The sequence below is a fragment of the Oncorhynchus keta genome, chromosome 22 (assembly GCF_023373465.1).
Source record: "Oncorhynchus keta strain PuntledgeMale-10-30-2019 chromosome 22, Oket_V2, whole genome shotgun sequence".
Lineage (NCBI taxonomy): Eukaryota > Metazoa > Chordata > Actinopteri > Salmoniformes > Salmonidae > Oncorhynchus > Oncorhynchus keta.
Window position 1 is genome coordinate 27,743,912 of NC_068442.1, and position 24,927 is coordinate 27,768,838.

At 44.8% G+C, this 24,927-nt stretch overlaps 1 protein-coding gene across 5 annotated transcripts in view; it reads left to right on the top strand.

The window, feature by feature from the left end:
* Positions 1 to 24,927, top strand: part of ripor1 (RHO family interacting cell polarization regulator 1) — a 133,125-nt gene that overhangs the window by 89,567 nt on the left and 18,631 nt on the right. For all 5 annotated transcript variants that reach the window (XM_052474970.1, XM_052474971.1, XM_052474969.1 and 2 more), the window contains exons 2-6: positions 16,122 to 16,245; positions 17,804 to 17,953; positions 18,051 to 18,129; positions 18,230 to 18,253; positions 18,445 to 18,498. In XM_052474970.1, coding sequence (XP_052330930.1) covers positions 16,148 to 16,245; positions 17,804 to 17,953; positions 18,051 to 18,129; positions 18,230 to 18,253; positions 18,445 to 18,498 — 405 coding nt within the window. In that variant the 5' untranslated portion in view covers positions 16,122 to 16,147. The remainder of the gene's footprint in view (positions 1 to 16,121; positions 16,246 to 17,803; positions 17,954 to 18,050; positions 18,130 to 18,229; positions 18,254 to 18,444; positions 18,499 to 24,927) is intronic.

Genomic DNA, 24,927 nt, shown 5'->3' on the forward strand with positions numbered 1-24,927 from the left:
GACCCACTTAGCGCAAATTACATTTTATTTGTCACATACACATTTTTAGCAGATGTTAATGCGAGTGTAGTGAAATGCTTGTACTTCTAGTTCTGACAGTGCTAGTATTCTAACAATTCCACAACAACTCTCTAATACACACAAGTCTAAAGGGATGGAATAAGAATATGTACATATAAATAGTGGATGAGCGATGACCGAGTGACATAGGCAAGATGCAATAGATTGTATAAAATACAGTATATCCATATGAGATAAGAAATGTAAGATATGTGACCATGATTAAAGTGGCATTATTTAAAGTGAATAGTGATCCATTTATTAAGGTGGCCAATGATTTGAGTCTGTATGTAGGCAGTAGCTACTCTGTGTTAGTGATGGCTTTTTAACAGTCTGATGGCCTTGAGATAGAAGCTATTTTTCAGTTTCTCTGTCCTAGCTTTGATGCACCTGTACTGACCTTGCCCTCCGGATGGTTTTTAAAAATATATATATATATATATATTATTTTTTTACCTTTATTTTACTAGGCAAGTCAGTTAAGAACAAATTCTTATTTTCAATGACGGCCTAGGAACAGTGGGTTAACTGCCTGTTCAGGGGCAGAACGACAGATTTGTACCTTGTCAGCTCGGGGATTCGAACTTGCAACCTTTCGGTTACTAGTCCAACACTCTAACCACTAGGCTACCCTGGTTGTGGGGTGTACAGGCAGTGGCTTGGGTAGTTGTTGTCCTTGATTATCTTTTTGGCCTTCTTATGACATCGGTTGGTGTCCTGGAGGGCAGGTAGTTTGCCCCTGGTAATGCGTTGTGCAGACCGCACCACCCTCTGGAGAGCCTTGCGGTTGAGGGCGGTGCAGTTGCTGTGATACAGCCTGACCGGGTGTTCTCAATTGTGCTTCTGTAAAAGTTTTAGGTGACAAGCCACATTTTGTCAGCCTCCTGAGGTTGAAGAGGCGCTGTTGCAAGGAACTTAAAACTTTCCAGCTTCTCCACTGCTGTCCCGTCGATGTGGATAGGGGGTGCTCCCTATGCTGTTTCCTGAAGTCCGCGATCATCTCCTTTTTCTTTTGTTGACGTTGAGGTTTTTTTCCTGACCCCACACTCCGAGTGCCCTCACCTCGTACCTCTAGGCTGTCTCGTCGTTGTTAGTAATCAATCCCACTACTGTTGTGTCTTCTGCAAACTTGATGATTTTTATTTTTTTATTTTTTTTATTTCACCTTTATTTAACCAGGTAGGCTAGTTGAGAACAAGTTCTCATTTGCAACTGCGACCTGGCCAAGATAAAGCATAGCAGTGTGAACAGACAACACAGAGTTACACATGGAGTAAACAATTAGCAAGTCAATAACACAGTAGAAAAAATGGGCAGTCTATATACAATGTGTGCAAAAGGCATGAGGAGGTAGGCGAATAATACAATTTTGCAGATTAACACTGGAGTGATAAATGATCAGATGGGCATGTACAGGTAGAGATATTGGTGTGCAAAATAGCAGAAAAGTAAATAAATAAAAACAGTATAAAAACAGTATGGGAATGAGGTAGGTGAAAAAGGGTGAGCTATTTACCTATAGACTATGTACAGCTGCAGCGATCGGTTAGCTGCTCGGATAGCTGATGTTTGAAGTTGGAGAGGGAGATAAAAGTCTCCAACTTCAGCGATTTTGCAATTCGTTCCAGTCACAGGCAGCAGAGTACTGGAACGAAAGGCGGCCAAATGAGGTGTTGGCTTTAGGGATGATCAGTGAGATACACCTGCTGGAGCGCGTGCTACGGATGGGTGTTGCCATCGTGACCAGTGAACTGAGATAAGGCGGAGCTTTACCTAGCATGGACTTGTAGATGACCTGGAGCCAGTGGGTCTGGCGACGAATATGTAGTGAGGGCCAGCCGACTAGAGCATACAAGTCGCAGTGGTGGGTGGTATAAGGTGCTTTAGTGACAAAACGGATGGCACTGTGATAGACTGCATCCAGTTTGCTGAGTAGAGTGTTGGAAGCCATTTTGTAGATGACATCGCCGAAGTCGAGGATCGGTAGGATAGTCAGTTTTACTAGGGTAAGCTTGGCAGCGTGAGTGAAGGAGGCTTTGTTGCGGAATAGAAAGCCGACTCTGGATTTGATTTTTGATTGGAGATGTTTGATGTGAGTCTGGAAGGAGAGTTTGCAGTCTAGCCAGACACCTAGGTACTTATAGATGTCCACATATTCAAGGTTGGAACCATCCAGGGTGGTGATGCTAGTCGGGCATGCGGGTGCAGGCAGCGATCGGTTGAAAAGCATGCATTTGGTTTTACTCGCGTTTAAGAGCAGTTGGAGGCCACGGAAGGAGTGCTGTATGGTATTGAAGCTCGTTTGGAGGTTGGATAGCACAGTGTCCAATGACGGGCCGAAAGTATATAGAATGGTGTCGTCTGCGTAGAGGTGGATCAGGGAATCGCCCGCAGCAAGAGCAACATCATTGATATATACAGAGAAAAGAGTCGGCCCGAGAATTGAACCCTGTGGCACCCCCATAGAGACTGCCAGAGGACCGGACAGCATGCCCTCTGATTTGACACACTGAACTCTGTCTGCAAAGTAATTGGTGAACCAGGCAAGGCAGTCATCCGAAAAACCGAGGCTGTTGAGTCTGCCGATAAGAATTTGGTGATTGACAGAGTCGAAAGCCTTGGCGAGGTCGATGAAGACGGCTGCACAGTAATGTCTTTTATCGATGGCGGTTATGATATCATTTAGTACCTTGAGTGTGGCTGAGGTGCACCCGTGACCGGCTCGGAAACCAGATTGCACAGCGGAGAAGGTACGGTGGGATTCGAGATGGTCAGTGACCTGTTTGTTGACTTGGCTTTGAAGACCTTAGATAGGCAGGGCAGGATGGATATAGGTCTATAGCAGTTTGGGTCCAGGGTGTCTCCCCCTTTGAAGAGGGGGATGACTGCGGCAGCTTTCAATCCTTGGGGATCTCAGACGATATGAAAGAGAGGTTGAACAGGCTGGTAATAGGGGTTGCGACAATGGCGGCAGATAGTTTCAGAAATAGCGGGTCCAGATTGTCAAGCCCAGCTGATTTGTACGGGTCCAGGTTTTGCAGCTCTTTCAGAACATCTGCTATCTGGATTTGGGTAAAGGAGAACCTGGAGAGGCTTGGGTGAGGAACTACGGGGGGAGCTGTTGGCCGAGGTTGGAGTAGCCAGGCGGAAGGCATGGCCAGCCGTTGAGAAGTGCTTATTGAAGTTTTCGATAATCATGGATTTATCGGTGGAGACCGTGTTTCCTAGCCTCAGTGCAGTGGGCAGCTGGGAGGAGGTGCTCTTGTTCTCAATGGACTTCACAGTGTCCCAGAACTTTTGGAGTTGGAGCTACAGGATGCAAACTTCTGCCTGAAGAAGCTGGCCTTAGCTTTCCTGACTGACTGCGTGTATTGGTTCCTGACTTCCCTGAACAGTTGCATATCACGGGGCTATTCGATGCTATTGCAGTCCGCCACAGGATGTTTTTGTGCTGGTCGAGGGCAGTCAGGTCTGGAGTGAACCAAGGGCTGTATCTGTTCTTGGTTCTGCATTTTTTGAACGGAGCATGCTTATCTAAAATGGTGAGGAAGTTACTTTTAAAGAATGACCAGGCATCCTCAACTGACGGGATGAGGTCAATGTCCTTCCAGGATACACGGGCCAGGTCGATTAGAAAGGCCTGCTCACAGAAGTGTTTTAGGGAGCGTTTGACAGTGATGAGGGTGGTCGTTTGACTGCGGCTCCGTGGCGGATACAGGCGATGAGGCAGTGATCGCTGAGATCCTGGTTGAAGACAGCGGAGGTATATTTGGAGGGCCAGTTGGTCAGGATGACGTCTATGAGGGTGCCCTTGTTTACAGAGTTAGGGTTGTACCTGGTGGGTTCCTTGATGATTTGAGTGAGATTGAGGGCATCTAGCTTAGATTGTAGGACTGCCGGGGTGTTAAGCATATCCCAGTTTAGGTCACCTAACAGAACAAACTCTGAAGCTAGATGGGGGCGATCAATTCACAAATGGTGTCCAGGGCGCAGCTGGGAGCTGACGGGGGTCGGTAGCAGGCGGCAACAGTGATAGACTTGTTTCTGGAGAGAGTAATTTTCAAAATTAGTAGTTCAAACTGTTTGGGTATGGACCTGGAAAGTATGACATTACTTTGCAGGCTATCTCTGCAGTAGACTGCGACTCCGCCCCCTTTGGCAGTTCTATCTTGACGGAAGATGTTATAGTTGGGTATGGAAATCTCTGAATTTTGGTGCCCTTCCTGAGCCAGGATTCAGACACGGCAAGGACATCAGTGTTAGCAGAGTGTGCTAAAGCAGTGAGTAAAACAAACTTAGGGAGGAGGCTTCTGATGTTGACATGCATAAAACCAAGACTTTTTCGATCACAGAAGTCAACAAATGAGGGTACCTGGGGGCATGCAGGGCCTGGGTTTACCTCCACATCACCCGCGGAACAGAGAAGGAGTAGTATGAGGGTGCGGCTAAAGGCTATCAAAACTGGTCGCCTAGAGCGTTGGGGGCAGAGGATAAGAGGAGCAGGTTTCTGGGCATGGTAGAATATATTCAGGGCATAATGCGCAGACAGGGGTATGGTGGGGTGCGGGTACAGCGGAGGTAAGCCCAGGCACTGGGTGATGATGAGAGAGGTTGTATCTCTGGACATGCTGGTTGTAATGGGTGAGGTCACCGCATGTGTGGGGGGTGGGACAAAGGAGGTAACAGGGGTATGCAGAGTGGATCTAGGGGGTCCATTGTGAACTAAAACAATGATAACTAACCTGAACAACAGTATACAAGGCATATTGACATTTGGGAGAGACATACAGCGAGGCATACAGTAATCACAGGTGTTGAATTGGGAAAGCTAGCTAAAAACAGTAGGCGAGGCTAATCAGCTAGCACAACAAACAGCAGGTAAAATGGCGTTGACTAGGCAACTGGGCCGACAGATAAACAAACAAGCAGAATGGGGTACCGTGATTAATGGACAGTCCAGCGTGCGTCAGCTATGTAGCCAAGAGATCAGTGTCCAGGGGGCAGCGGTGGATGGGCAGGGAAGCTGGGCTGGCGAGTGTTATCCAGGTTTTTTTTTAAAAACTAACAATGACTAAATAGCTTGTAGCTAGTTAGCTGGTTAGCGTCTGGAGGTTCTTGAGTGTGTCATAAAAATAAATAAAAATTAAAAGTGATAGCGAATCCGTATCACAGTGGGTGAGGCAGGTTTCCGGAAGGTATAAACAAATAAAAATCAAAGAGAGATAGAAAGTAAATGGGTTCAGAAGTGTTTGGGATGAGGTGAGTCAGATGGTTAGCAGGCCTGTGCTAACAAGCTAACAGTTCGTAGGCCCGGGCTAGACAAGCTAGCCGTTAGCAGGCCGAATAGCAAGTAGGGAGATAGCGAGGGCTAGAGAGCTAACCTTTGGGGGACGTCGCGATGGGGTGAGTCTGTTTATTCCTCTTCTTGCGGTGACATCGACAGACCGGTCGTGGGCCCGGGTAATTGTAGCCCAGGATTATGCTACAGGAGCTCTAGTGCGCTGGGTGAGCTGGAGACACAGCGTTTCAGAAAGCTCGCGGGCCTTGGCCAGCAGATGGATCTTTGGCGATGTCGCAACGAAAAAGCCTGTTGAAACCACCTCGGACGATTATGTCGGCGGACCAGTCGTGATGGATCGGCGGCGCTCCGTGTCGGCAGTAAAGGGTCCAGGCCAATTGGCAAAGAGGTATCGTTGGGCCTCTTCGGCTAGTCGGGAGGTGGGCTTAGCTCAAGGCTAACTGTAGCTTGTTTTGGGCCAGAGACGTTGGCCAGGAGTAGCCACTCGGAATTGCAGCTAGCTAGTTGCGATGATCCGGTGTAAAGGTTCAGAGCTTGCGGTAGGAATCCGGAGATGTGGTAGAGAAAGAGCAGTCTGATATGCTCTGGGTTGATGTCGCGCTGGTGTTCTAGTTAGCTTAGAAGACCGCTAGCAATGGCTAACTGAGTACGAGCTAGTAGCTAGTTAGCTGGCTAGCTTCTGATGGTGGCTCCGGTTCTAAAGTAAAGTATAGAAAAGGCGGATCCGTACCACATTGGGTGATGCGGGTTGCAGGAGAGTATATTCAGCTCTAGTTTGAAAGTGAGATTAAAATATGTACGAAATATATACAGAAAAAAAACGAAGAAAACTATATTTACACTAGACAGGACGGGACAAGACAAAACATACGTCCGACTGCTACGCCATCTTGGAAAACCAACAGTGATTGAGTTGGAGGCGTGCATCGCCACGCAGTCATGGGTGAACAGGGGGTACAGGAAGGGGCTACTTGTGGGGCCCCAGTGTTGAGGATCAGCTAAGTGGAGATGTTGTTTCCTACCCTCACCACCTGGGGGTGGCCTGTCAAAGTCCAGGACCCAATTGCACAGGGCGGGGTTGAGATCCAGGACCTTAAGCTCAATGATGAATTTGGAGGGTACTATGTTGTTGAATGCTGTAGTCAATGAACAGCATTCTTACATAGGTATTATTCTTGTCCAGATGGGATAGGGCGGTGTGCAGTGGTATGGCGATTGCATAGTCTGTGGACCTGTTTGGGCGGTATGCAAACTGAAATGGGTCTAGGGTGGCCGGTAAGGTGGAGGTGATATGATCGTTGACTAGTCTCTCAAAGCACTTCATGATAACAGAAGTGAATTCTAAGGGACAATAGTCATTTAGTTCAGTTATCTTTGCCTTCTTGGGTACCAGAACAATGGTGGCCATCTTGAAGCATGTGGGCACAGCAGAGTGGGACAGGGAGTCATTGAACACCAGCCAGCTGGTCTGCACATGCTCTGAGGATGCGGCTAGGGATACTGTCTGGGCCAGCAACCTTGCGAAGGTTAACACGCTTAAATGTCTTACTCACGTTGGCCATGAAGAAGGAGCAGGGGGAGGCCTACAGTCCTTGGTAGCGGGACGCATCAGTGTCACTGTATTATCCCTAAAGCGGGCAAAGAAGTTGTTTAGTTTGTCTGGAAGCAAGACGTCAGTAACGTGGCTGGTTTTCTTTTTGTAGTCCGTAATTGCCTGTAGACCCTGCCGCGTACGTCTCGTGTCTGAGCCGTTGAATTGCGACTCCACTTTGTCCCTATACTGACATTTTGCTTGTTTTATTGCCTTGTGGAGGGAATAACTACGCTGTTTTATTTCATCCATATTCCCCGTCATCTTTCCATGGTCAAATGCGGTGGTTCTCGCTTTCAGTTTTGTGCTAATGCCGCTGTTTATCCGAGGTTTCTGGTTAGAGTAGGTTTTAATAGTCACAGTGGGTACAACATCTCTAATGCACTTCCTTATAAACTCACTCACCGAACCCGTGTATAAATCGATGTTACTCTCTGAGGCTGCCCAGAACATTTCCCAGTCCGCGTGATCAAAACAATCTTGAAGCGTGGATTCCAATTGGTCAGACCAGCGTTGAATGGTTCTTGTCACGGGTACATCATGTTTGAGTTTCTGCCTATAGGATGGTAGGCGCAAAATGGAGTCGTGGTCTGATTTGCCGAAGGAATGAAGGGGGTGCGGCTTGTATGCATCTCGGACGATAGAGTAGCAGTGTATTGCCTGCATTATAATCAATGTACTGATTGAATTTAGATTAATATTGCTGCAGAATGTTATGGTAGCAATGCTGGTTAAATGTGCCTTGAATTCTAAATAAAGCACTGACTGTGTCGCCAGCAAAGCACCCCCACACAATCACAGCACCTCCTCCATGCTTCACGATGGGAACCACACATGCAGAGATCATCCATACTCTACATCTCACAGACACTGTGGTTGGATTTTGCGCTCATCAGACCAAAGGACATATTTCCACCGGTCTAATGTCCAATGCTCATTTTTCTTGGCCCAAGCAAGTCTCTTCTTCTTATTGGTGTCCTTTAGTAGTGGTTTCTTTGCAGCAATTTGACTTTCACACTTTTTTGGTTACAACATGATTCAATATGTGGTATTTCAGCGTTGATGTCTTCACTGTTATTCTACAATGTTTAAAATGGTAAAAATAAAGAATGAGTAGGTGTGTCCTAACTTTTGACTGGTACTGTAGTTCCAGTCCATTTCCTATTATCCAGAGGTTTAACGGTTATGATAAGGTCAGTAAGTTATGTTTATACTGCATGTGGAGTTAGTGGATGACCCAAAACTGTCTAATGGGTGTGTTTTTGAGGTGCTAAGTGCCGCTCTACTCTTGTGCTTGTTGCACCGCTGTCTGTCCCCAGTGTTGTTTTTAGAGCCAACTAGCCCTTTCCCTGTCCATCAGCTCAGTGTTGTATTAGGGAACTGGCATGCCCTTCCACCCCATCACCCTACCCCCACTGCTGTAGCTGTTCAGTTCTGCAACACAGGCAGCTTCCCCCTCTGATCAGTGTAAAGGTCCTGTGTTCATCAGGGCCTGTGTGCCCCTTGGTTAGGAGACAGTAGACCCTGCTTATCTCCACCATGTTTGGAATGTCAGAGCGGAGTGGGAGACGGGCTGGTTGATGAGGGGTGCAGCCTGTATCCGAAGCCTAGCTTCATCTCCATTGGCAATGTCATTAGGGCTTTTGTTACCCCAGATACCCTCTCTGTGGCTGATCACAAAACAGCCAGTGTGTTTTTTTTTCTTCCCTCACACTCATTCACAGACAGACACCATGTAAACAAACACCCTGTTTATAAACACCCATGCACGAGTCTTTCCTTTGACCTGCAGGTGTGATATGCACATTGAGATGTTGAGAACAATGCTGAGCATGATCAGTGTGTGTGAAAGATGCAGTGATGTCAGGGTGTGGTGGGGGATAGTGGAGTGGCTAGCCCCTGTGTGCTTTGTTTTCTAGAACTGTCCTGGAACGAGACCAGCCAGGCAGCAGAACAATGAGCGTGATCGTGTCTATGGGCTTCGGACCCTGTCCAGCCATAACCACACTCATCATGGAAACCAATGGAAGCCTGTAGTTATGTGGCGTACAGCTCGCATGGTTTTATGTTTATGCCACTCTCAATAGATTTCCACATCGTGTGACCTCACTGTATTTATTCCCAGGCTGACCCATCTCTTCTGGGACAGGTAGGAACCAGGCATTACAAACTGGAGGTATTGTTAGATTGGCTGACTGGGTCTCACTGCGCTGATCTGTGTGTGGGTGGGGGGTGTAGCAGGGTAACCATCCGAGGCTGAACACTAGAGTAAAGGAAGGGTAATGTGTCGCTTACCTGTTTCCTGTTTACTGCATGATGCCCATAATGAGAAGGATCCTCTTGAAGGTCTGTGTATGTGGAATACTTTTGCGAATAGAACTCACTACTGTAATGGTCCAGGTTACAAAGTGGCTCAGTGACTCGTGTTTGCATCTCAATGTGAAAAAAACTGTTTGCATGTTCTTCACAAAGAGGGCAACAGATGCTACTGAGCCAGATGTCTATGTGTCAGGGGAGAAGTTCCAGGTGGTATCCGATTTGAAGTACCTTGGCATCATACTTGATTCCAACCTCTCTTTTAAAAAGCATGTGAAAAAGGTCATTCAAATAACTAAATTCAATCTAGCTAATTTCCGATTTATACGAAATTGTTTGACTACAGAGGTAGCAAAACTGTACTTCAAATCTATGATACTCCCCACTTAACATACTGCTTGACTAGTTGGGCCCAAGCTTGCTGTACAACATTAAAACCTATTCAGTCTGTCTACAAACAGGCTCTCAAAGTGCTTGATAGGAAGCCCAATAGCCATCATCATTGTCACATCCTTAGAAAACATGAGCTCTTGAGTTGGGAAAATCTTGTGCAATACACCGACGCATGTCTTGTATTCAAGATCCTTAATGGCCTGGCTCCCCCTCCACTCAATATTTTTGTTAAACAGAAAACCCAGACATATGGCAGCAGATCCACAAGGTCTGCCATGAGAGGTGACTGTATAGTTCCCCTAAGGAAAAGCACCTTTAGTAAATCTGCATTCTCTGTGAGAGCTTCCCATGTCTGGAATACACTGCCATCAGACACACAACTGCACCACATATCACACTTTCACAAAATGCTTGAAGACATGGCTAAAGGTCAATCAGATTTGTGAACATGGTCCCTAGCTGTGTGTTGCCGCTTTCCATGTTGTCTGTAGCTTGTGAGGTGTGGAAACACTTTGTTGCTTTTATGAATTTTGTCTTGCTGCTTTTTGTTCTATGTTGCTCTGTCTGTATGCTATGTCTTGCTTGTCCTATGTTGCTATGTTGCTATGTCTATGGTGCTATTGTCTATATTGTAATTGTTTTTAATAACCTGCCCAGGGACTGCGGTTGAAAATTAGCCGGCTGGCTAAAACCGGCACTTTTACTGAAACGTTGATTAATGTGCACTGTCCCTGTAAAAATAAAATAAACTAAACTAAATAAACTAAACTAGTGTTGTGTAATACCACTTATACTTAAGTTTTGACACAGTATATGATTTGTGTATATGAAATCATAGTTATTACTATAAAATGTACATGGCACAGAAACTCAAGTAGTGCTTCATCAATTTGGTTAGTCCGAACTAGCGGTCTCAATTTCATCAGCCAGTGATTGTCAAGCAAATAATTGTCGGTCTCACCGTAATTGCATGATGAGAGACTAATGATGATTTGAGATGTTGCTTGAAAGACATGAGTTCTGCTTTGTTTTTTTGCGAAGGCTGTACACACTACATCATTCTCTCATTCACAATTTGACAAGCACTTGATAATGTCTCAAATTTCACAGCAGCATCCCCTTTGTGGCCGTAATGCACCATAAAAACATCCATGCCTTTTGCGGCCCTGAGTGCCGAGTTGTGTCCTTCTCCCTGAGTGCCGAGTTGTGTCCTTCTCCCTGAGTGCCGAGTTGTGTCCTTCTCCCTGAGTGCCGAGTTGTGTCCTTCTCCCTGAGTGCCGAGTTGTGTCCTTCTCCCTGAGTGCCGAGTTGTGTCCTTCTCCCTGAGTGCCGAGTTGTGTCCTTCTCCCTGAGTGCCGAGTTGTGTCCTTCTCCCTGAGTGCCGAGTTGTGGCCTTCTCCCTGAGTGCCGAGTTGTGGCCTTCTCCCTGAGTGCCGAGTTGTGGCCTTCTCCCTGAGTGCCGAGTTGTGGCCTTCTCCCTGAGTGCCGAGAGACACATCGGGGACACAAATGGGCGCCTCCTTATCCAATTCCGAGGTGCATATTGAAGATGTTGGAAGAACTGTCCACATTTTACTTTTCGTCAGCCAACAAGATGACCAGGCCTAAAAAAACAGCAAAAGCACTAGCCTATGTCAATCTACTATCCCCCATAGTACAAAGGTCAACCTGTTCTGTGCCAGGAAATAAATATTCCAAACATAGTCTGGGACAGTTGTGGGATGCGATAGATCCCAAGTTAATACAACCACTAGCATCAAATCAAAACCCCTTTTTTATGCAATAGGCCGTCATTGTAAATAAGAATGTGTTCTTATCTGACTTGCTTACTTAAATAAAGGTTAAAAACCAATATGCAATGTGGCTGACACAACAGATGAAAATGTTTTAGCTTAAAATGTTGATTAACTATTAGGCAATTTCTTGACATTATAAGCACAGCAATGTGCACATGGTACTAGGCTATAGGTGTGAATGTCCATTAGCAGAAAACACCATTATCAAAAGTGACTGCAAATGCAATTATGCATGTAATGCTTTTATTATCTTCCCCAAACTTGAAACTCACATCCTGCTTAAATATGCCAGTTAGGCTCTACACCCCTTGTAAAGCGGATTAATGTGCTTAATTATATTAAGTTATGTTTAGGTGTGATACAAACCTCATTAAAACATATAGGCCTATGGGCTAGGCTACATTAGGTGTGATACAAACCTCATTAAAACATACAGGCCTATGGGCTAGGCTACATGAGGTGTGATACAAACCCCATTAAAACATATAGGCCTATATGGGCTAGGCTACATGAGGTGTGATACAAACCTCATTAAAACATATAGGCCTATGGGCTAGGCTACATGAGGTGTGATACAAACCTCATTAAAACATATAGGCCTATGGGCTAGGCTACATTAGGTGTGATACAAACCTCATTAAAACATATAGGCCTATGGGCTAGGCTACATGAGGTGTGATACAAACCTCATTAAAACATATAGGCCTATGGGCTAGGCTACATGAGGTGTGATGCAAACCTCATTAAAACATATAGGCCTATGGGCTAGGCTACATGAGGTGTGATACAAACCTCATTAAAACATATAGGCCTATGGGCTAGGCTACATGAGGTGTGATACAAACCTCATTAAAACATATAGGCCTATGGGCTAGGCTACATGAGGTGTGATACAAACCTCATTAAAACATATAGGCCTATGGGCTAGGCTACATTAGGTGTGATACAAACCTCATTAAAACATACAGGCCTATGGGCTAGGCTACATGAGGTGTGATACAAACCCCATTAAAACATATAGGCCTATGGGCTAGGCTACATGAGGTGTGATACAAACCTCATTAAAACATATAGGCCTATGGGCTAGGCTACATGAGGTGTGTGACTAGGATTCGAACAAGTCGCAAAATAAAGTCAGTTTCTTATGCTGGGCATCATAATATAAGTCATAATATATCATTCACAGGTGATAGGCTAATATTGTCACCCATCAGACTATTCTTGATTTAATCTTGTTTTTACATATACTAAATAATGTGTATGACATTTTGATTTGGAATGGACCTCTGTCATGTACCTGTATCGAAACGGGCAGCGGGGAAAATACATGTCATCTATGCACTTAAATAGAGACTGGAGGATGCTTTTCCCCGTGGTTTATTTCCATGCCAGCCAGGTAGGCTATACCCCTGTTGTAAATATAAGCTATGTGCTTAATATTAGGAAAGTTGAGAAATAAATATCATAGGCCTGTAGAAAGCTGATGGGATCCTCTTTTTATTAGCGGACATCACTTTTTTTTTTCTTGTGCATTTGCATAGCCTATAGAAATGTTGTGCGACATGAACTCATGGGCTCTCATAAAGTGTTTGATTAGATTTTAGAATACATTTGCGTTGATGTCAGAGTGATAGAGGGACAATAGAGTGCCGAGTACCAGGCAGTTAGCAAGTTTGGTAGGCTATTAATGACCAGCATCAGAGGTTGGAGAAGCCGTGACTAAATTACCGTGACTAAACGGTCATGTGACTGTCTTCATGACTCGTGACAGCCGGTGTGGGGGTAATACGGTCACCACAATGCCCTAGTCCGGACCAAGTCTCTTTCACAAGTTTGAACATCAAAGTACAGCACAGTAGAGTAGATTACAGTAGAGTTTAGTACAGTACAATGCAGTACATTATAGTGTACCCAACTCTAATGTACTCTACTGAACTATACTCTACTTTGCTCTACTGTACTGTTCTGTCCAAACTTGTGAAACCAACTGTCCTTTGACTACTATGATTTCCCATTGTAGCCAATTCAATTGCAGAAATTCTGTTATTGATTATGTAAAGCAATTTTGAGTTTGAATCACTTAATAATTAATAAACAAAATTGGTATCAGTAAGAACACTAACTAATTGCTAGGTCTGCCTTTACTTCTGTGAACTTTCATTATTGTCACTCGTCATTAGGGAGAGAAATGAGGAAATATCTTAAACTTACAGAAGGCAGAGAGATGTCTCCCAAAATAAATGTGTTGCTATTAGTTGGCAGGGGTCTTTGCTTCCACATTATTTTGTTTTGATGTATTTCAAATACCTTAAGAGTTCTTTGGTAGAAATCAAGTCTTTCCTTATTCCACATTTTTAGAATGGTTGAAAATGTACTGTATATGTGCCTTTATTTCTCAAAAATATAGACTCTTAGCTTTCGACACCCAAATTGACATGCTCATATGAACTTCACATGTTGGTGCTCATAGATGGAAATGACCAGCTGTGACTGCTGAATCCTGACTACATTATTCCTGCAAGTCCAAAATGAACCTTGGTTTCCTCTCTTAGGGCCGGGATGCATCTCTGTATCTAAGGAACTGATGTCAGTGCTGCTGACCAAACACGACAACACTGATAAAACTAAAGGGTCTGACCAAAACCACACTGCTCAGTAGAACTGTAGCTGCCACAGACTAAAACTACACTTTAGAATTCCATTTAAAGTGTGGGTAACAGCCGGGCTGATCCTGTGTCTTGAAGCTAGAGTATCTGTGCCTGAGGCCTGCCAATAGTTGGCTCACCCGAGGCTGCCTAACCTCACAGGGCCTGGCTCTCTGTGTTGGGCTCTTGTCCTGGCTGAGTCCCTGGTGATTTGGTGTGTGTTTAATCTAGTCTCAATCACTCCCTTTTTTCTTCTTCTATCAAAGAGGACCTTGTTTTGGGCCCTGTGTGATGGAGATGTCACTAATGCTGCGACAAAGTCCCTAGTGTCAGGGCCTGGAACGCCACAGCTGAATACAATGAACTCAGAGAGACACTCACACACTGGAAGTTTATCTAGGAAAGCCCACTCTTCTCACTTCTGTTTATTTTTCTCTATGTCATCCCCTGCACTACTATCCTCGATACAAGTGCAGATCACGTGGTCAATACTTTGTGCTGTGTCAAGGCAGCTCTAGAGGAAGAGTGTGTGTGGTAGAGAACAGAGAGATGGTGGGCAGGAAGCTCTAGAGGAAGAGCATAGGTGGTAGAGAACAGAGAGATGGTGGGCAGGCAGCTCTAGAGGAAAAGCGTGGGTGGTAGAGAACATGGATGGTGGGCAGGCTGCTCTAGAGGAAGAGCATAGGTGGTAGAGAACAGAGAGATGGTGGGCAGGCAGCTCTAGAGGAAGAGTGTGTGTGGTAGAGAACAGAGATGGTGGGCAGGAAGCTCTAGAGGAAGAGCATAGGTGGTAGAGAACAGAGAGATGGTGGGCAGGCAGCTCTAGAGGAAGAGCGTGTGTGGTAGAGAACAGAGATGGTGGGCAGGCAGCTCTAGAGGAAGAGTGTGTGTGGTAGAGAACAGAGATAGTGGGCAGGCAGCTCTAGAGGAAGAGCGTGTGTGGTAGAGAACAGAGATAGTGGGCAGGCAGCTCTAGAGGAAGAGTGTGTGTGGTAGAGAACAGAGATAGTGGGCAGGCAGCTCTAGAGGAAGAGTGTGTGTGGTAGAGAACAGAGAGTGGGCAGGCAGCTCTAGAGGAAGAGTGTGTGTGGTAGAGAACAGAGATAGTGGGCAGGCAGCTCTAGAGGAAGAGTGTGTGTGGTAGAGAACAGAGATAGTGGGCAGGCAGCAGTAATGTGTTTGCAGTCTGCACTGTGTCACTGTTATCCCTGGATCTTCACTGGCCTTTGTTTCCAGTGTGGAAGCAGTGACACACAGTACCCTCACTGCTTCACCACAGGAAGAGGGAGGGAATATGAAGGTGCACAGAGCAAAGGGGACAGGGGAGAGGTAGGGCAGTGGGAGGGCAGGCCGACAATACAGAAACACTTCAACTGCCTTTGACATTTAACATTGTAGTTGCTTAATGCATTATGGCAGATGCATTAAGGCAAATTATGTTGAACGTTAGATAATCAAATGAATGTTGAATTGTAAGATCATTTGAATCTGCAGATTTGCTACAAACCAAAACTTGCTGGTACTTTTTTAATCCGAAAATAATGTACTTCTGTGTCTTATGCTAGAGTGGCTTTTGGACATCACTGTTCATGCAATAGAGATATGCACAGAGCAACATCTCTGCAAGGCATTAGATTAGATTTTTCTTACATAATCTTTTCAAGAGCTCTTAGGGGTAGATTGATAATAAAATGCTTTGATGTGAAGAACTGGTATTGTGGCCCAGGAGGGTGCAGCCCCTGCAGCTTATTAGGTAACATGTTTGATTCACAAGGCTCAAGGTGTACAGAACCAAGAGTGCATGGACCTAACAAGATTTCAGGAACTTGTATTTGAGAAAAAAACATTGCATAAGAGTTCTTGTGAAAGAACAATGCCAGTAGAAACATGGTTCAATTATACAAATTCTGCTGTGCTCATTTTGTTGTGGTGTTTTCCTGCAGTTCCCAGACAGAGTAGGCAAACTGTCCCCCTTTTGTGTGTCGTTGTGCAACCTCTAAAGCCTTCCTTTGCCTCTGCAGGGAGTCCCTCCAGAGCTGTCTCCACCATGTCCCTTTCCGTGCGCCCATCGCGCCGAGTCATCTCCAGATCCATCACTAGGAGCCAGTCCTTTGCCGGGGTCAACTCCTACGATAAGCCCTACAGGTGAGGACACTCCCTCTGATAAGGTCACGTGTACATTACTGTTATAGACCTTAATGGTGAGTACACTTCTGTGTTGACTTTCTACACATTCAACAATGCAGCTCTAGTCTACTGTTCTCGACATTGGAAGATTTGTGATACACACTCATCTGACACACACACACACACACACACACACACACACACACACACACACACACACACACACACACACAGACACAGACACAGACACACACCATAGACTGTGTGTCTACTTTCGAGCCCCACCTGACAGGACGTCCTGTAAAGCCCACACTTCCTGAGGCAGCGGCACTGGAGGCCTCTCCTTTCATGAGGGAAAAATATTTATTGTTCATTGTAATTTTCCTGCCTTCAAAGCTGAGTTTTTAATAGCAGCATATGTTCTACATACACATATATGTGTGGGGGAGCTTTGGTCTATCAACAAAGTGATCATCAAAGTATTCCTTATTTTCTGGTAGAATGGAGGAAAATGAAGGCCTCGAGTTATTTATTAATGAAGGTCCATCTGCCAGAAAACAGGACAGAATGGAGTCAGAATATTAAAGGAAGAACAGAGAGGAGAATGGAGTCAGAATATTAAAGGAAGAACAGAGAGAGGAGAATGGAGTCAGAATATTAAAGGAAGAACAGAGAGGAGAATGGAGTCAGAATATTAAAGGAGGAACAGAGAGGAGAATGGAGTCAGAATATTAAAGGAGGAACAGAGAGGAGAATGGAGTCAGAATATTAAAGGAAGAACAGAGAGGAGAATGGAGTCAGAATATTAAAGGAAGAACAGAGAGAGGAGAATGGAGTCAGAATATTAAAGGAAGAACAGAGAGAGGAGAATGGAGTCAGAATATTAAAGGAGGAACAGAGAGGAGAATGAGTCAGAATATTAAAGGAAGAACAGAGAGAGGAGAATGGAGTGTGTATGCTAGAGGAGTAATAGGAGCATGAGTTTGTACTAAAGAGAGACCGAGTAAAGACAGTGCATCAGGAGATACAGAGGAAGAGAGGAAATCCATCGCTTACATTTGGCACATTGCAGAAAAAATATAAATATTCCTTCTGCAACCTACATATAAGAAATGCATTAATATAAAGCACTTACTAGAGTTATATGTCTGGAGGAAAGGTGTTTTGACTGATCAGGCAGTATCTTGCTGAAGAGAATATGAGCAGCCTAGACACATCTCTCTTCCGTAGCCCATTGAATGGCCTGTCATCTGTGAAAGAGGAGTCTTGCCTCAAATCGATTACCTGTTGCATTTTATAAAGTGATATTGATCATTTTATTCATCAACTCAGAATGTTATCATCACCCCTGACTGTGCACATCCATGCTTCACTGCTCTGGTAGGGTGGGCTGGAGATGGGACACTCCACACATGTCTTTGGCCTGTTGTGTATGAATTAGACTTATCTCCATAGCATTTGAAAAGCATGTTAAAATCCCTCTCACTTGATTCCATCAACTCACCAACCGTCACAGTGATTGAAGCACTACAGTTTCAGCAGCACAGTTAGGGAAAGGCTTTGTGTTGTGTTTTAGGAACCTGTCGGTGTTCAGCACCCCGAGGGTCACCAGGAAGCCCTCCAGAGCCAGTAGGATGTTCACCCTCTCCGCCAAATCCCCACCGCCCAAGGTGCCCCAGCCAGAGAGGCTGGATGAGGTCTACGAAGCTCTGAAGAGAGGCCTGCAGTGAGTACACATACACATACGCTTTTGCACAAAATATTATTGTCATGCATGCCTGTTCAGACAAACAGGAAATGTACCGGCCATGTGTCCGTCTCAGGTCTTACCTGCAGGTGCACCAGATAGAGCTGGACAGCCTGAGCCGACAAATGAGGGAATCCAAGAGGAACTCTCGTCTGGTAGGTACCACCATATCTTGAATCTGCCATAAAATGGCTGTACGCTCACTTGACCGTGTACTGGACTGTATAGTCATGTGATTTTCTTGTTCTTTTTCAGGGGTTTCTCTATGAGCTGGATAAGGTGAGTTTGACCCTGTCTTCTATATTATTCACCCAATCTATTGTACAGTATCACACAGTAATCATATGAGCTTAATCCAAAAGTTTAGGTCTTGTAAAATAATCAGACAGCAATCCATTTTTCCCAGATTACATTATATCCATTATTTGAGCATCATTTTGAAAGAGGAGTCCTTGTGTTTCTTCCAACAGCAAGTGAAGGTGGTTGAGAGGTTTATGCGACGGCTTGAGTTCCATCTAAGCAAGGTAAGCCGTGTGTGTGTGTGTGTGAGAGAGAACAGAAAATTATTGTGTGATTGATTAACTTGAACAAGCGCAAAGTTTATTTATCTTTGATGTGTCAGATAGAAATAGATGTGGGATAGATGTTAATAAAAATGATGTAAGCTAAATACATTATGTAGGTTTTCATTTTATTACGACTGAGTACCCACACACTACAGCAGGCCTCAGACAGAATGGGCCTCTAACACTGATTGTGTGGGTGTAACTGGCAGGCTTCAGTCTAGGGGTAAGGTCCAGCAGCTCTTGGCTTGTTCACTGTGCTTATGAATTAGTGACCATTGAGAGTGCTGCCCTTTAGCTTTTAAAACAAGCCCTGTGTTTGTATACACACACACACACACACACACACACACACACACACACACACACACACACACACACACACACACACACACACACACACACACACACACACACGGTATGCCTGGACATGGTTCACTAGCAGGGGGCGGCCTCATGCTAGTCTCACATTCTTGGTTTATTTTCTGAGAGTTTTAACCCTATCCTGGGAGAGGAGTATACTGAACTGGCTGTTAACCTGACAGCTGCAGTAACACAGGAACACATCCTCGTCTTCCTTCTCCTTGTCTTCCTCCTCGTCTTCCTCCTCCTACCTTATTGATGTATGATTAGTTTTTGTTTTACAAGCAGGGGGAGCCTCACCTCCTAGGGGTCAAATGTCATGGCCCATCACCTAGGTAAGGAGATCAGAGGGTTTATTTTGAATTTGAAAGTAAACTTAACCACTTGTTGACCTTCCCTTTCCTGGTGACAGTTAGGCTGATTTCCCCTCCAGAAGGAAACAGCAGTGATTGGTTATCATTCTGAAGGGTCCTTGAGCGGTCTGTCTCAAGGCTGGTTGGGGGGTCTGGTAAAATAACGGCGATGACTGCTTTTAATCGACCGATTAGACTATAACAGATGTGTCATAGTTGAGATGTTCCTGAACAGGGCCTCCCTTGTGGGGCACGTAGTTCCTCTGGGAGAAAGAGAGAGCGGGAGGGAGAAAGAGAGAGCGGGAGGGAGGGAGAGTCTTGGGCTGGAGCAGTTGGTGAGCGATGAAGGCTGCCCGGCTGAGTCTGCCTCAGCCTCACAGTAACCATCAGTAACCACCTCCAGATGGATAGAGGGGGCTGATTGGGATGACAGAGGAATCAATCTGGCTCTGCCTGGCTCTCCCTCACTCCAGCTCTGCCTGGCTCGGCCTCTCCCTGTACATTCAAATTTAAAGAGCTGCTTTTTTATCTTTGTCCCCCCCCCGTGGAGTCATGGCGTCTCTGTGGCCAGCCCGATGTGTGTATGTTTACATTTATGTGCTCATGTTTAATACTATATGAGCCTACGTATGTAAAGTTCTGTGCCAGAGTACAGTCATTTATTGTTTGTAATTCTTCAGTCTGCTCTGCTCAGTGCTTCTGCAATGCAGAGGATTTGGTGGCTCCCCCTCTCCCCCTCTGCTCAGTCTCCCAGTCAGCTCCACGGGGGAACACTTTGGCTATAATCATCACATCTCAATGGAGAAGCATTGACCAAATGGCCATGCTGGACGTCTGCAGACCTGTCCTGTTAAATATGGTGATTTTCCGCTAGTCTGACCTTTGGTCCTGTTTGACCTCTACACACACAGTGACCTATGCCTATTGCCTACTTAGTGTAGCTGTATTCCAGGTTAACCTCTCTCCCAAAGCTGATGGGTTATGCAGGCTGTTCAGAACCATGTTTCACTAGCTGGTAGTCTAGCAGGTGGCTTTGTTTTTGGCTGCTGTGAGTGAAGTTAGAGGAGAGACACACCATTACTCACTCCAGAAATCTGTTGTTTAATCTTAAACACACATCAGCTAGTGTTTCATCGTAAACACACATGGAGGGTAGTTTTATGTAACAAAGAGGATAGTCATCAAAGCAACATGCTGAGACCGTATGAGTGGGTCATCAGGAATGTAGTTACAGAGTGCTGTTGTGTGCAGTCGTGGCTAAGTGGACCAGACCAGTCAGGTGGAGCTAGCGCTCTGTGATCATCATGAAATGGAGGGAATGTGACAGAAGTGTGTAGAAGGTGAAGAACGAGGGAGTGGCGAGAGTGGGGGGGGCAGGGGGTGCTCTCAGTGCTATCAGAATGAAAGGATTGTGATGCACCCTTTCACATACTCATAAAACACATCTCCCATGGAGTCAGCTTTAGTGAATGGAGCTCTCATGGTGTTTGTCTGTTTACTAATTCATTCAGGCTGATGTGTGAGCAGCAGCTCAGCGTATGTAGCCACACAGACACAGTGTGGGCCTGACATTCTGGATCACTCACTGTAATGATCCAGGGTGTCTGAAAGTGGGGAGATAGTGGGGTGTCATTTAGTGAATGAGGCTCCGTGCTGGAAGCGATGTTCACTGATTTAGAAAATCTGGGAAAACACACTTATCCCGTGACCTAAAAACAATTTGTGATGTTCTGGACAAGGTGAATAAAAGTTTAATCTGTAAGAGACTGCTACAATGTTATTTGATGGGGCATGCAGACAGTGTTGTTTTTGTGTGTGTCAGAGGTTGTAAGTTTTGTATTTTTTGAGGTTGCACGTTGTCAGCTTTTGTGTCACTGGGAGTTAGTATGCATTTTATTGAACCTTTATTTGAACAGGAAAGACCTAGGTCTCTTTTACAAATGCTCCCTGTATATACAACATCATTGTTTTAATCTTTTGTGTTTTAATATACATTAAAGCACAAAGAAAACATCATGAATCACCCAGAAAAACTGTTACATTCCTCCACAAATAAGTCCCCAATCAGTACTTTAAATTGCTCAAACTGCACCAGAACATTGAAATGAATTTTTAATTTATGGTGCATTAAAACTAAATGAAGATTTACCAAGCTCAGTGGATACCCTAGGAACTCAAGAGTTAACCAATCCTGTGAATGGGTTAGGCAACTCCGGCATCTATACTCTTCAACCAATCGCTGCCTGGACCCGCCCGCCCGACTAGCATCACTACTCTGGACGGTTCTGACTTAGAATATGTGGACAACTACAAATACCTAGGTGTCTGGTTAGACTGTAAACTCTCCTTCCAGACTCACATTAAGTATCTCCAATCCAAAATTAAATCTAGAATCGGCTTCCTATTTCAAAACAAAGCTTCCTTCACTCATGCTGCCAAACACCCTCGTAAAACTGACTATCCTACCGACCCTTGACTTTGGAGATTTACAAAATAGCCTCCAACACTCTACTCAGCAAATTGGATGGTCTGTCACAGTGCCATCCGTTTTGTCACCAAAGCCCCAATTACTACCCACCCCTGCGACCTGTATGCTCTCGTTGGCTGGTCCTCGCTACATATTTTCGTTGCCAAACCCACTGGCTCCAGGTCATCTATAAGTCTTTGCATCCCCAAAGCCAACACCTCCTTTGGCCGCCTTTCCTTCCAGTTCTCTGCTGCCAATGACTGGAACGAATCGCAAAAGTCACTGAAGTTGGAGACTTGTATCTCTCTCACTAACTTTAAGCGTCAGCTGTCAGAGCAGCTTACCGATCGCTGCAGCTGTACACAGCCAATTTGTAAATAGCTCATCCAACAAACTATCTACCTCATCCCCATATTTGTTTTTGTTTTTCTGCTCTTTTGCACACCAGAATTTCTACTTGCACATCCTCATCTGCACATATATCACTCCAGTGTTAATTGCTAAATTGTAATTACTTTGCCACTATTGGCCTATTTTTTTGACTTACCTCCTTACTTCAATTGCACACACTGTATATAGATTTTTCTATTGTGTTATTGACTGTACCTTTGTTTTTCCCATGTGTAACTCTGTTGTTTTAGTCGCACTGCTTTGCTTTATCTTGGCCAGGTCGCAGTTGTAAATGAGAACTTGTTCTCAACTAGCCTACCTGGTTAAATAAAGGTAAAATTTAAAAAACGCAAGTTAGATAAGACAAATTTATGAAGTAGGGCCTTGTAAACTAAAAGGGAGTAATGTAGAGATCTACAGGTCTTTAGTGAAGTCTAGGCAACCCTTTGATACAGGATGCAGTGATGATTACAAAAACTGTCACCTGTAACAAAATAAAGGACACTATGGCATCCAAAGGTTTAGGAGTCGTCGCAGCTGCACTTTTATAAATAATATTGCCATAATAGAGAACCGATAAAAAGTTTAACTGGATAATCTGCTTCCTGCTGTTTAGAGAAAGGCACAATCTGTTTCTGTAGAAAAAGCCAACTTTAAATCTTAGCTTGTTAACCAGTTCATCTAAACTCAGAAACATCCTCTCACTGTCAACTGTTTATTTTCAGCAAACTTAACATGTGTAAATATTTGTATGAACATAACAATATTCAACAACTGAGACAAACTGAACAAGTTCCACAGACATCTGACTAACAGAAATGGAATAATGTGTCCCGGAACAAATGGGGGGTCAAAAGTAACAGTCAGTATCTGGTGTGGCCACCAGCTGCATTAAGTACTGCAGTGCATCTCCTCCTCTTGGACTGCACCAGATTTGACAGTTCTTGCTGTGAGAAGTTACCCCACTCTTCCACCAAGGCCCCTGCAAGACCCTCACCCTCCGATCCAACAGGTCCCAGACGTGCTCAATGGGATTGAGATCCGGGCTCTTCGCTGGTCATGGCAAGCGCACTGACATTCCTGTCTTGCAGGAAATCACACACTGAACGAGCAGTATGGCTGGTGGCATTGTCATGCTGGAGGGTCATGTCAGGATGAGCCTGCAGGAAGGATACCACATGAGGGAGGAGGATGACTTCCTGTAACGCACAGCATTGAGATTGCCTGCAATGACAACAAGCTCCGTCTGATGATGATGTGACACACCGCCCCAGACCATAATGGACCCTCCACCTCCAAATCAATCCCGCTCCAGAGTACAGGCCTCGGTGTAAGGCTCATTCCTTCGACAATAAACGCAAATCCGAACATCACCCCTGGTGAGAGAAAACCATGACTTGTCTGTGAAGAGCACTTTTGGCAGTCCTGTCTGGTCCAGCGACGGTGGGTTTGTGCCCATAGGCGACGTTGTTGCCGGTGATGTCTGTTGAGGACCTGCCTTACAACAGGCCTACAAGCCCTCAGTCCAGCCTCTCTCAGCCTATTGTGGACAGTCTGAGCACTGATGGAGGGGTTGTGCGTTCCTGGTGTAACTCGGGCAGTTGTTGTTGCAATCCTGTACCTGTCCCGCGGGTGTGATGTTTGGATGTACTAATCCTGTGCAGGTGTTGTTACACGTGGTCTGCCACTGCGAGGACAATCAGCTGTCCGTCCTGTCTCCCTGTAGCGCTGTCTTAGGCATCTCACAGTACGGACATAGCAATTTATTGCCCTGGCCACATCTGCAGTCCTCATGCCTCCTTGCAGCATGCCTTAGGCACGTTCACGCAGATGAGCAGGGACCCTGGGTGTCTTTCTTTTGGTGTTTTTCAGAGTCTGTAGAAAGGCCTCTAGTGTCCTATGTTTTCATAACTGTGACCTTAATTGCCTACCGTCTGTAAGTGTCTTAATGACCGTTCCACAGGTGCATGTTCATGAATTGTTTATGGTTCATTGAACAAGCATGGGAAACAGTGTTTGAACCCTTTACAATGAAGATATGTGAAGTTATTTGGATTTTTACGAATTATCTTATGAAAGACAGGGTCCTGAAAAAGGGACGTTTCTTTTTATGCTGAGTTTATGTGTTTTTTAAACATAAAATCCATATCAATCCAAATGCCTAAGTATTTGTATGCGGGAACACATTGATTGAAGATCCATTGAATGAGTGAACATGTAAACTCATGCTTTGACAAGATTATTAACAACTAAAGTGTAATAGTGCCTAAACCGACCTAAACCCTGATTGGTTTACATTCAAAATATATTTCTCAGATAAAAAAGAACAAAGTTGTACATTTACCAAGGATTCAAGAATATTAGCTAGACAAGGAAGCATTGAAATGGGTTGATAATGATGATCACTATTATCCCTGTCCTTATGGAGTGGCAGCACAAGACTTGATTTCCATACTTTTGGAATATGTCCTGATAACAATGTTTTTTATGGGTTATTGAGCCAGCAGTGATGGTCGCTTCACACTTAAGCAGACCGGAATGCAATTGGTTGGCCCTTGTGGATTTCTTGTTGTCTACTTCTAGCAAAGCATCCAGGACTTATTTTTCTGTAAATAGCCTAAAATAAAAGCTTTGACTAATTTATCTGATATTTTGTCAAGTTTCCCCTATCAGCATCCAGCTCAATGTCATTGTGAATAGGCTTAGAAGTGATTTCAAAGAGAGAGCCCTCTGAAATCAATTGGTGATTAAATACATCAATGATGGCGTTTTTTTCCATAATGAGGGCAGTGTCTGAATTAATTTGTTGTGGCAGAA